At 35.8% G+C, this 12,887-nt stretch overlaps 1 protein-coding gene across 1 annotated transcript; it reads right to left on the reverse strand.

Annotated features, from left to right (window-relative positions):
* Window positions 1–358: 358 nt before the first annotated feature.
* LOC123663402 (N-acetylglucosamine-6-sulfatase-like) lies at window positions 359–12,680 on the reverse strand. The gene is made up of 10 exons (XM_045598091.1): window positions 12,477–12,680; window positions 9,037–9,296; window positions 8,904–8,963; window positions 5,149–5,349; window positions 4,459–4,611; window positions 3,991–4,158; window positions 2,769–2,970; window positions 1,498–1,808; window positions 976–1,092; window positions 359–559 (listed from the first exon to the last, which is right to left on the reverse strand). The coding sequence occupies exons 2-10, from the start codon at window positions 9,157–9,159 to the stop codon at window positions 386–388; spliced, it is 1,509 nt and encodes a 502-aa protein (XP_045454047.1). The 5' UTR covers window positions 9,160–9,296; window positions 12,477–12,680; the 3' UTR covers window positions 359–385.
* Window positions 12,681–12,887: the final 207 nt, after the last annotated feature.

Here is a 12,887-nt window from a genome sequence, read left to right on the forward strand (position 1 = left end):
ATGGACCATAGTACGTATTTTTGATTAACTTTTCACATCGATTATCATAGAGTCATCGATTGTAATAATTGTTCCATTTTCAAGTGCTAAATTAAATCTTAAGATATATTGTAAGACGAAGTTACATAAGTTTTTCTAGTTCCCTAAAATACTAAAAGTTTTAACATTTATTAAATAACAATCTACGCAACGCGGTTTTAACCGCGTAATTTCCGATCCAGTGGGAACGTCATTAAATCGTTTATAATCATTATTAACTGTTTTTAATAGTTTATTAAAATCGGTTCAGTAGCACAACACAATACATTCATTCTCATAAAGTTTCGCATTTATAATATTAATTGAATTTTAAGCCATGTTCGGAAAACTCGGTTTAATGTAATGCTTATCCATATACTTTGGGATTTTCGAGTGGATTGTCACAGTTCTGGTAACCTTTACAAGTCAACAATTGCGACAGTAAGAGCTGATACCAATGCCTCATTGAGGGCAGCACCTGGTCAATAATATTTGTCAGTTCGTACGGATCACTGTTAAGGTCGTACATTTCTGTGAAATTCTGAAAATAATATAAGAAAAAATGAGACGAATTTAATAGTAGTACATTATATAGATAGATATTTATTATATACATAGATATTTAAAGATCTAAAAGGTCACTACAGTGAGGTAGTGTACCTAAGAAGCTAACGGCAATAACTCTGCGAATGATCATACTAATGTGTTTTTTACATCTATATTATTTTAAAAAATACCATTTGTAAAAGTTTCTTATAACTTATTATATAATCACTCTTCGCATCTCTAGTCACAGTTTTTTTTAATTTCTATCTACCCTCATATTTGTTGATTAATTCTAAAAGTTACCAGTGTCTAAATTTGTAATAAAGAAAATATATAGTTATGGGTATAATATAAAACCATATATTTAATATTACATTAAACTATGTTATGGAGCAGTTAAGTTTATTTTACCTCGGAATCGGCAAAACTGCAAAACTTCTTGTTAATACGCCTCGCTATGTGCCGTACACATGCATATGTATTATTTCTTGAGTCTTGACATTTACAGTCGTATTCCGGGTAGCATTGCTGTGAAGAAATACGTAAATATAAATCTTATAATATAAAAATGAATCGCTGAAATATATGTAAGTACACGCATAACTTTCCAACGACTGGATCTAACTGGATTATTCTTTTCTTTTCTGTTCGCTATTGTCACTCTGCTAAAAATTCCAAATAAAAAACGATAATTTATATGGGAAGTTATTATCAACTATTGTGTGTTTGAAAAAGGGATTCCAAAATTTCCAGATAGTCTAGGTCTATATGGAGTCCAGATAAAAACAGACAAAAATTGTATGAAAATTTTGAAATATGTGATTCAAATTCAAACTACACATAGTATTTTATTCTGGGTTCGTCAAGAGATTGGGGTTTAAGCACGTAAACCACTGCCAAAGACAAATATTACACGTTTATATAAGCACTTACAGCAAGGTTATCACTATCATAGCTCCAAGGACACAACTGATCAACTGTGCCATCTCTTCCTTCCCCATAGTATTCTACAAGCATATTTCTTTCCGACTCCTCATTTTGTGCGTCGAATTTTATGGGTCGTCCGTCCATGCTTTTTGGTGGTGACAAACCGGCCAGTTCAATTATTGTCGGCGCCAAATCTATGTTCAAGATTGGTTGATCGTTTGTTATGTTCTTTTGAACTTTAGGGCCTCGTATAACGAGTGGCACGCGAATGTCGGCCTCATATGGTTGTCGTTTATCGTACACTTGTGAAAATTGACCTGAAACATGAGGGTATTTGAATATTTTAATTATTTATTTGAAGTAGGGGAAATACTCGTTCTTTTTTAGGTGAAGTTATCTTATCAATGCTGTGTTGTTATAACAGCTTATGTGCATCTAATCAAAGATATTAATGTAGATTCACCATCATCATCATCATCACTTCAGCCTATCGCAGTCCACTGCTGGACATAGGCCTCTATAAGATCGTGCCAAAAATGGCATGAACTTATGTGTTTTGCCCATAGTCACCACGCTGGGCAGGCGGGTTCGTGACCGCAGGGCTGGCTTTGTCGTACCGAAGACGCTGCTGCCCGTCTTCGGCCTGTGTATTTTAAAGCTAGCAGTTGGATGGTCATCTCGCCATCGGTTGGCTTTTTAAGTTCTGAGGTGGTAGTGGAACTGTGTTATCCCTTAGTCGCTTTTTACGACACCCACGGAAAGACAGGAGGTGGCTATATTCTTTACTGCCGTAGCCACACGGCTTAGTGTAGATTGTGATGAAAAATGGGTACAACACACGCAGTTCTATGAAATACGCTAGACAACATATTAAAAAGAATCAATTTTCTAGAGAAAGCAGTTACTCGTAGTTTAAACTCAGCTGTACTTTGTGCCTAAACAAATGATTCTACTTGTTTTTAGAAAGACGACGAAAATACTATATTAAATAAAGGATTTTAGGCCTTTAGCTAGATAGAGACGTAGATACGTAGCCTTACATATATTAAGGCTTAACGTACAATACGAAACTATTCTAATATTATAAAGCTGAAGAATTTGTTTGTTTGTTTGAACGCGCTAATCTCAGGAATTATTGGTCTAATTTGAAAAATTCTTTCAGTGTTAGATATAATAGGCTATTTTTTTTCAAACTAACGCGTGTGAAATCGCGGGGTACAGCTAGTATTGTAATAAAATTGGTACCTCTTACTTAGACAATTTAACAATCATCTCACCAACATGATATCCGTTGTCAGATGTAAATATTAAGTAAGTGTTTGATAGAAGCGAGTTGGAGTCCAACGCTTTGACGACATCTGCGACCATTTCATCGACAGCCAGCAAGCTTTCCCACCGAGAACTGTACACTCTGTCTAACTCCTGTATCATTTCAGCGGGCAGAGGTGAGGGCGGCATTCTCATTAGCCAATGCTTATCCTGGGTATTTGTAAATACAAAACACATTAGTAAGTTTAACTTTTGAATTGTAGGAAATCCGATTAAAAGTTATAGATACTAAAAAAAAATACTTGGGTGAAAAAATACTGGAGTGTTATTACGTGGAACAGCGTATTGGATTAAGCTGCGACCCATTCTCCTACTTGGATAAAATGGCCTACCCCCAGCAATGGAATGTTACGGGCTAAATTAATCAATTATAAAGATCGTCAAGAACGAATTAAAGGAAAATTTAATACCTATAGCCTAGTCATGGAGTCAGTTTACTATAAAAGATGTGTTTTTCAATATAATCTTATACTATTAAACGAGCAATTCTTGTATATATCTGTATATATATATATATATATATATATATATATATATAATCTGAATCTCGGAAACGGCTCCAACGATTTTCATGAAATTTAGTATGCTGGGAATTTCGGGGGAGATAAATAAATCTAGCTAGGATTTATTTTAGTCATGTTATTGTCATTGTGTCCCAGTTTTTAGACAATGAAAAAAATATCGTTAGAATACGAAGGTAAATTTTGCAATTTTAACTAAAGTTGTAATAGCTCAGGTGGGAAATCGACCGGTCGCGATCGAAAAGACCATCTTTCAAATCCTCGGTCGATTATTATTTCTTCTTTTTTTTTTCTATATATAAATATTATTAATATTTTATCATTATTATTTTTTAATTATTTTTTTATTTTTGATTTTTTTATATTTATTTATATTTTTTATCTGTCGGTAAAAAAAATATTATTCATATTTTATAAATAATGATTTCCAAGAATTACGATTTACTAAGATTTACTAAATTTACCGAGCTAAGCTCGGTCACCCAGGTACTAAATTTATTAAAAAAGAAAGGTATTATTATTCATTCTTCGACATAATTATTCTTGCTTCTAAAAAAGGAACATCTGAGCATGGCCCAGATCTCTTCCGCTCCTGCTACACTAGATACATTCCTGAACATTTTATTACTGTTTGGTAGTGGATACTTACATTGACAGCAATATTGAAGTTCGGATGTTTAACAACTGTGACATTCTTGAAGACGCCCTGGTGTCTTGGAGCGGGGGTGAAGGGCTGGTGGGGGGCGGGTGGCGCCAAAACCATTAGAAACGGTTGAGATTCTGTTTGATTTTCTATAAAGCTCAAGCCTAAATCCCGCTAGAAGAAATAATATAAAAGTTAATTAAAGTTTTGTCATAAACAGAACTTCATTGTTTTCTAACTATATGATGTCATATGTGTCATGTCAAGTAAAATTAAATGGAGTAGTAAATTCATAATTATTATATATCATATTATTAAAAGACGTAAGTTTAGGTCATGTATTTTATTCCATTTTAAGTAATTATTACTTGTTATCAGAATAAGTTAAAGAAAAAAAATCTATTCTCAAAGAAATTAAATTTAGAAGTAAATACTTGTAATAATAGAAATACCTATATTTAAAACGAGACTTACGATTATATCAGTAAGATAAAGATCAGAAGAATATGTGGGTACACCGTTATTTGACAGTGTGTAGTTGTAGTACACAGAGTTTCCAACCAAGCCGTGCCATTCACTCCAACCAGGAGGGACTGTCTCGGGCCCCCCAGCGTGAGAGCTTCCATACTTAAAAGAAAAATATATATACACTGATTAATTTTATATAATGATAAAACCCAATTTATAGTGGAAGTATACTTAACTAGTTTAACAATACGTATTTATAAGTCAATGATAATGTAAATCGTTATACAGCTGGAGTGTAAATCAGAATAATAAATTGTTACTAGTAATACCGGTTTTACTCAAATATCGTCTAGAAGTGTAAGACTTCAATTAAACTTGAAGATCGCTGAAAAGTAATACTGCTTTTAAAGAGTGTTGTATTTTTTCAGGATTGTCAGAGACTGAAGTCTCTGTTTTTATTTCGTTATTACACAAAGTACATGCATTCGAGTATATTCGAGACACTTCCAATTCAACTCCAATATAATATTTTGTTCCATGTATCTATTTGTGAATAATAATTTACATTTAGATCTTTCAATAATATTATCTGTAGTTCTTCCGCATACAAGCGGCGCCCTCTATATTTAATAAATTAACTATTGAAATAATTTTAAATTAACTGACATTACATGTTTTGTCTTCATAGTTGCTTACCTGATTTAAATATTTCCCAGCGTAGAAGGTATTATAGCCTGCATTATATAGACTCGCAGCGAACGTTCTACTCTCGAGTGTTCGCCAGCTTTGTCCGTAGCAGCCACCATTGATACTATTGTTCAAAGTCATGTGATTGTGCACGTGTAGACCGGTGAGAAAGCTAGCACGACTCGGACAACATATTGGCGATGTAACGAACTAAAATAAAGGTTATAATTGATTGATTGGTTCATTAACTGAGGTAGACCACTGTAGGAAATATCCCGCTCAAAATCTGGAGCAGCCCGTCAGGGGAAGTACCTCGACCTTACAGCTAGAAGATCACAGCTAAATAATACTGCTTTCAAGCGGTATTGTTTTTCTGTGGTGAGTAGGGTGACCAGAGCTCCTGGGGAGGGGGGGATTGGGCTAGCGATAATTGAAATGTTGCAGGAGTCTATAAAGCTACGGTAATCGTTTATCATCATGTGAGCCGTACGCTTGTTTGCCAATCTCACTTCAGTCTATCGCAGTCAACTGCTGGACACAGGCCTCTACAAGTTCGCGCCTAAAATGGCTTGAACTCATGTGTGTTGCCCATAGTCATCACACTGGGCAGGCGGGTTGGTGACTGCAGGGCTGGCTTTGTCGCACCGAAGATGCTGCTGCTACTTGTTTGCCGACCTGTTGCTGTCCTAAGGTACCCCAGTGGTACAAAGGGCCCTCGTGAGACGTCTCCATCCGCTCCTGTCCTGTGCCTCTCGCTCCACGTCCCTCCAACTAAGCCCGGCCGCTCGCAGCTCGGCGTCGATAGTCCGCTGCCACGTGTGCGCCGGCCGGCCCCGTCTCCTACTCCCGCGCGGCCTCCACGTGAACGCGACCCTGGCGGCGCTGTCCTCTGGTCTTCGGAGGGTGTGTCCTATCCACTTCCACTTCCGCTGAGCAATTTCTTGCTTGATCGGGATTTGGTGGCATCGATTCCAAAGATCCTCGTTGCTGATAGTGTTCGGCCAGAATCTGCGCAGGATGAACCTAAGGCATTTGTTGACGAACACTTGTAGCTTGTGCGTCAGACCCTTTGTCTCTTTCCATGTCTCGCAGCCGAAGAGCAAGACAGACTTCACTAAGGAATCGAAAAGGGAAATCTTGATCCGCCGGGTGAGCACGTTCGAATCCCAGACCGGTTTTAATTGGGCAAAGGTGGCTTTCGCTTTTTTGATTCGCGCGTCGACGTCGTCATCAGAGCCCCCGCTGTTGGTCACGGTGCTGCCGAGATATACAAATTTCGTGACAGTTTCCAGTGGTGCACCGTTGAGTGTGATGGAGCGATTGTCGCATGACTGAACACGCATTTCGACGGTCTTCCCAGTATTGATTCGTAGCCCCTTATCTTGAGCTACCTCTCGTAATGAGTTCAGCTTCATTTGTAGATCGGGCAGTGAAGACGAGATCAACACTATGTCGTCCGCGTACTCGAGGTCCTCCAGGTGCGAGCCATCGCTCCATGCGATGCCTCTAGGTGTCTCGGTTACCTTCCGCATGACGTCGTCGAGCAGGATGACGAAGAGCAGCGGCGACAGGAGGCAGCCCTGTTTGACTCCTGCAGTCATCGAAATTGGTTCCCCTAGGGCTTGGTCGTGCACTACTCTGCAAGTACTGCCATTATATAGGGACTGGATTATACCTATATACTTGCTCGGTATTCCTCTTCGACTGAGGCTGGACCACAGTGCGCTCCACTTCACGGAGTCGAAGGCTTTTTCGAAGTCGACGAAAGCCAGGAAAAGTTCGGCTCGCCACTCCACGCACGATTCGATGAGTACGCGCAAGGTGTTCGTGTGGTCAGTGCATGAACGCCCAGAACGGAACCCAGCCTGCTCCGACCGTTTGCCGACCTAGTTGTATAAAAAAAGCTCGTAACGTCCTAATGCTGGGCTTAAACCTCTTTCTCTAGGACTGGAGCTTAACCGATCACAATGCCATAATTCTCTACTGCGTGTTAGCAGATACATTCTCTACTATGGGTAACGATTGCTCAGGTGTCTATGATGACACAGGACATGATCTGGAGCGTGTGGGGCCGACAGCGTACTACGTTCTCTCTGACACGATAATTATAATATCTTTATATCTTCAATGTACATGTTTGATCATAACTAAAAATCTGTGGTGGATGCACATGTTTTCTGACACCTCAATTAAATCGAGCCAGATAATGAGAAGATTTAGGCGTGATGATGACAAAGTATTCGATCTTACGCGCGGTTCTAGATATATGTAGAAAAAATGTTTAATCGATTAAATCTTTATTTTGAGTTTTGTTACGTCTGATAACAGTATGTTGATAGGTATACCTAAACCAACACCATTATAAATGCAAAAGTATCTTTGCGTCTATTAGGTACGCTTTTTTTATTTGAGTGAAATAGATTAGACCAAGGAAAAGGACATACGTATGTAACATGAACACTTATCGCAAAAATAGACTTAATGAGACTGAAATATTATAAAAGAATTTTTATATGGGAACTCTTCGTTATTGAAGATAAAACCACAAAGTTTTGTACTTAGAAACTTAATAAAAAGTAAGTGCATCATTTGCAATATATGTCTACAAAAAAAAAAAACCATTATTCCACACAGATGAAGTCGGGTCAAAAGCTTGTCATGTGTGCCATATAAACATAATTTTTTTTTTGTGAATCACCTTCAATAGGTAGGTTACCCAAACAAAAACGTGGATTAGATATGGTTATTGTAAGACGTTGACGCACAAATCGAGCAAGTGAAGCTGCACGAATCAGTCATAATTATTTAATATTGAGTATTTTGGTATGGTAGTGCTGTGTGGCTACGGCACTAAAGAATTTAGCCACCCCCTCTCTTCCCGTGGGTGTCGTAAGAGGCGACTAAGGGATAACAAGGTTCCACAACCATCTTGGAACTTAAGAAGCCGACCGATGGCGGGATAACCATCCAACTACTGGCTTTGAAATACACAGGCCGAAGACGGGCAGCAGCGTCTTTGGTGCGACAAAGCCAGTACTGCGGTCACCAACCCGCCTGCCCAGCGTGGTGACTATGGGCAAAACACATGAGTTCACGTTATTTTTGACGTAAACTTGTGGAGGCCTATGTCCAGCAGTGGACTGTATAGGCTGTAATGATGATGATGATAATGATGATGATGATAATGATGATTTTGGTATATACATAGAAGGTTTATTCCTAACCTATTCACAATTTTGACTACAGGCTTTAAATATAGTTTAAATAGTCACAATGCTCACAATAATTTAGTCAAATTATAAAAAAAAATATGTAAAAAATAGCGATAAAAAACTAAACTTATTGGGTTTACTAATAATAATCAATCCAGGGCTTCGGCGTCTTCCTTTGAGCTCCATCATCAGAGTAACTCAGTGGTATCAGCATACACGGAAGTTTCAAATGTATACGAATTTTCAAATGTAATAAATACCCATTCAAGATCCCTACCACATCTAAAAAATAGCAGATGATCCATAAAGTCTTTACAAATTGGCTTTCAAAAAAAATAAAAACGAATCATAATCAGTCAATTAGTTTAGGAACTACGATGCTATGGATAAACAGACAGGTCAAACTTATAACACTTTTTTAGCGTCAATGGTTCATAAGAATATTTCATTTACTTATAACAAGAATTGTATAATGTATGTACATATATTTGACTTGAATGTTACAAATTTGGAGCTCATTATGATAATAAAATCAGAAATGTAAATACTTACAGAGTTCGTAAAAGTCGTCCCTTCATTTCCAATGAAGCGTTGGACATTCTTCATAGGATTCTGAAAAATTGAAATAAAACAACAGTTCATTTCACTAAATAATTTATTATTTCATTAAAACAATTTTACTAACCATACCACCCAACACAACATCTTGATCATCTGTTAAAATAACAACAATATTTGGATTATTATCTTGTTCTTGACACACAGCAGCGAGCGCTAATGTTGACGTTAACAGTAAATATTTCAGCATTTTCGCGTTATATTCTAATTTATTAATACGAATTATATATTGACTATTGTGGAACAGCGGGCATCACTTCAAGACCGGTACACTCGCTCGCTATTGCAACACCGACTGCGAAAAAGCCGATACTCTTCACAATCGACCTGAAAGATAATCGGGTCAATGTACTCGTATGACAAAATAAAATTACTTATTACATTTTAAACAAATATACTGATATCTGTGTTAAGTAAAATTTAATCACGTCATGTATTGACAACTCTGAACTTCAGATCAAGTTGTTATTAAAAATAACACTTGACAAAACGTTTAAACAAACAACTTACAAAGCATTTTTTGGTATTATACTTTTTAATATTTGTTGTATATGTTTTTGTATTCAACTGTAATTTTTATATTATACCTTCGTTTTTATTTAGTAATAGTTAAGTTAATTAACGCCGAGTTGCACGAAACAAAATTAAAATTTAAGTGGAGATTAAACTAATGTAATCACAAGAATGTCATACAATTCTTGCGATTAAATTAGTTTAATCACTACTTAAATTTTAATTTCTTTTCGTACAACTCGGCGTAAGCCTCTTATTTTTATCTGAAATTTTACGCACATTTTAATAAAGTGCAATTAAATATGCGTAAAATTTTGCTGAAGGACTTTAAGATAAGGAAATCTAAATTACTTAAAAATTATCAAAACTTGTGTTGAATAATCAGTAATCTGCTTTATTGGATCAGCCAGTCAGTTCAGCCTATTGCAGTCCACTACTGGACATAGGCCTCTCCAAGTTCCAATCCAGCCTATACCGGCAATCTTCCATAGATCGTCGGTTCAGCGGGCCGGAGGTTGTTTCACACTGCATTTGCCAAGACGCGGTCTCCACTAAACGACACGTCTGGTCCAGCTCAAAGACTTTTGTTTTCAAGTATTGCGGAATCTTCGAATCGAAGACTCAACGAAGCCTGCCAAACGCCGCCCAGCCCAACCAATCCTCCTTTCGGCCTCTTTCTCGAAGTTATTGCGGCCTAGTTGGATGGTATGGCCTAGGTAAATATAATCCTGCACAACTTCGAGAAGGGTACCATCGACCGATACCGGTCTCGGTATGACTTGGTTGTTAAACATAACTTTCGTTTTATATAAGTTCATTCCGAGACCGACCCATTGGGAGGACTCGTGTAGGCCGGCCAGCATTTGGCCTAGCTCATCCAACGTCTCAAAAAAGATGACGATATCGTCGGCGAAACGTAGGTGAGAAATATATTCGCCGTTTACGTTGATACCTCGTTCCCCCAATCCAAGGTCTTAAAGACATCTTTCAGCGCAGTGGTAAAGAGTTTTGGTGATATTACATCTCCCTGTCTTACCCCACGCTGGAGTAAAATGGGTCTTGTTCTCTGGTTTTGGATCTGAACGGTCATCGTTCCTCGTCGTACATACATCTCAGTATGATCTACTTCTTACTTAAAATTTTTTCAGCCAACTAACACCATAGGTTTACAGCATTCTCTAATCATTAATTAGTCTTAGGAATTATGTTTTTTTCTACCTTGTTGCCTTAGAAGACCGATTGTAGCCAAATTCACAATAGGTAAGTAATGAATATAATAATTATACAGTGAAAGGTAATATAATATAAATTTTAGATGTCAGTGTCAGTGTATATAACGTTGTAATGGAAAAAAAAACATGCAAAATCTTTTACGCTGACGTTTTGCCTCGGCTATATTTGAAAGAAAAAAAAATGAAGTTCACAAAAAAAAAAGATATATATATATATCTATAATATAAAAATGAGTCGCTGAATGTGTTGCTAAGCGCAAAACTCGAGAACGGTTGGACCGATTTCGCTAATTCTTTTTTAAAAATATTCCTTGAAGTACGAGGATGGTTCTTACGGAGAGAAAAACTCTAAAAAAAATAAAAAATTAATAAAATTAAAGAATCGACTGTTAGGCGATACGAAGTTCGCCGGGTCAGCTAGTATATATATATATATATAATAGAAATACCTATGTGTCGGATCAGTCCTAGCTTTTCTAGGCAATCTGAGGACTGCTGGCCCAAAGTACTAATGTAATAAAAAAAAAAACACTTACAGATAAGCAATAAAATGCTGTTTTTTTTAAAGGTACAGCTAATTATGAGCCCCTGGATGTCTTATAATAAATAAATAAAAAACCATCAACATAAAACTAATATGAAGTGATATACTGTCATAATATGTGATTAGTATCAAAAATTACCAATGATTCTAATTTCTAACTTATGAATCTTTTAGGTGTATTGACACTATGTATCTTCAAATACAAAAGGTAAATATACAAAAGATTTATTTATTTAAATAATTTGATTAACTTAATTTTATATTTGGGTTGCGCTTTGACCATATTTCTCAAAATCATAAACAGTTGGGTTGGCTACTAATTAGACAGCGACTAAATATGCATGCTCTTTGTTGTACAAATACCCTTTATCACCCACCTTTATCTTAAGGAGAAGTTTAGTTTTTAAAGACATGAATGTAATTTGCTTTTTCATAGTATAACTTGCTTGTATTGCCTCTTTGTCGCTCAAGTGCGTATAGGGCGATATTCCTTCACTACTAAAGTGATCAAACTTTGAAACTCTTACGCCGAGTTGCACGATACAAAATTAAAATTTAAGTAGAGATTAAAATAATTTAATCACAAGAATGTCATACAATTCTTGCGATTAAATTAGTTTAATCACTACTTAAATTTTAATTTCTTTTCGTGAAACTTTGCGCTAGCCCAGTAATAATAATCCGTCAGGCCTAGTCAATACATTTTTTTTAAAGAATTGTTTGCACAAATACTATCTATCCCTAACATTGTCTTAAATATAATTATGATCTATTGGTATATTGTTTCAATGTGTATATTTGTATTTATATATATATATATATATTTATATATATATATATATATATATATATATATATATGTATGAATGTTTGTATGTATTATAATTATGACGTATGAACATTAAGTTATATGACTATGTTTAATAATTTAAGTTGATTTCTGTATCTTTAATAAACTTGCATTGTTGTTTGCGCATTCTTCTTGGCACTTTTTCCTAAACTACTATCATTAGAGGTTACATGGAAGCGATAAGGCCGCCTTTGCATACTTATTTGTTTTATGGCTAAGGAATTATCTTAGTATCTTTTATTGTGTGCAATAAAGCTTTAATAAATAAATAAAAAATATGTATATAATCAATTGATACAAAAATGTTAAGAAGACAACGATCAATACATTAATATACGCATTAAAATTTTTAGGTTATGGTTACTTACCATTTAAAGGGGTCGTAATAAAAATCTTTAATAAATGAAACAACACTTTGTTTGCCCATTATATAAATCAAATGTTTATAGTTAATGAATAATGTTTTTAACTCAATTTATTGAAAATTTTCTTCATGTGACAGAATACCAGAAAAGCACTACTCAGTTGTGTCAATGTCAAACCATGTAACATTGACAACACCCGCGGCCGCATTACGCATAATGATGCCGTAGAGAAAAAATTCCCAACAGTTCTTAATTATTATTGTAATTTATTGTTATTATTTAATGATTGATTTTATATTCATTCTTTTTAAATCTTAAATCTTAACTAAAATAATAAAATGGTAGGAAAGACAAAACTGTACATTGAATATTTTTTTAAAAGACTACTTGGGGTGTGGTCTACAATCGATACCG

This window comes from Melitaea cinxia, chromosome 20, assembly GCF_905220565.1.
Source record: "Melitaea cinxia chromosome 20, ilMelCinx1.1, whole genome shotgun sequence".
Classification (NCBI taxonomy): Eukaryota; Metazoa; Arthropoda; class Insecta; order Lepidoptera; family Nymphalidae; genus Melitaea; species Melitaea cinxia.

Coding starts and splice junctions, on each gene's coding strand:
- LOC123663402 (XM_045598091.1), bottom strand. CDS start 9,159: ATGCTGAAATATTTACTGTTAACGTCAACATTAGCGCTCGCTGCTGTG. Junction 4,159..4,458: donor TTTATCTTACTGATATAATC/GTAAGTCTCGTT, acceptor TATTTCTTCTAG/CGGGATTTAGGCTTGAGCTT. Junction 560..975: donor GCAGTTTTGCCGATTCCGAG/GTAAAATAAACT, acceptor TATTATTTTCAG/AATTTCACAGAAATGTACGA.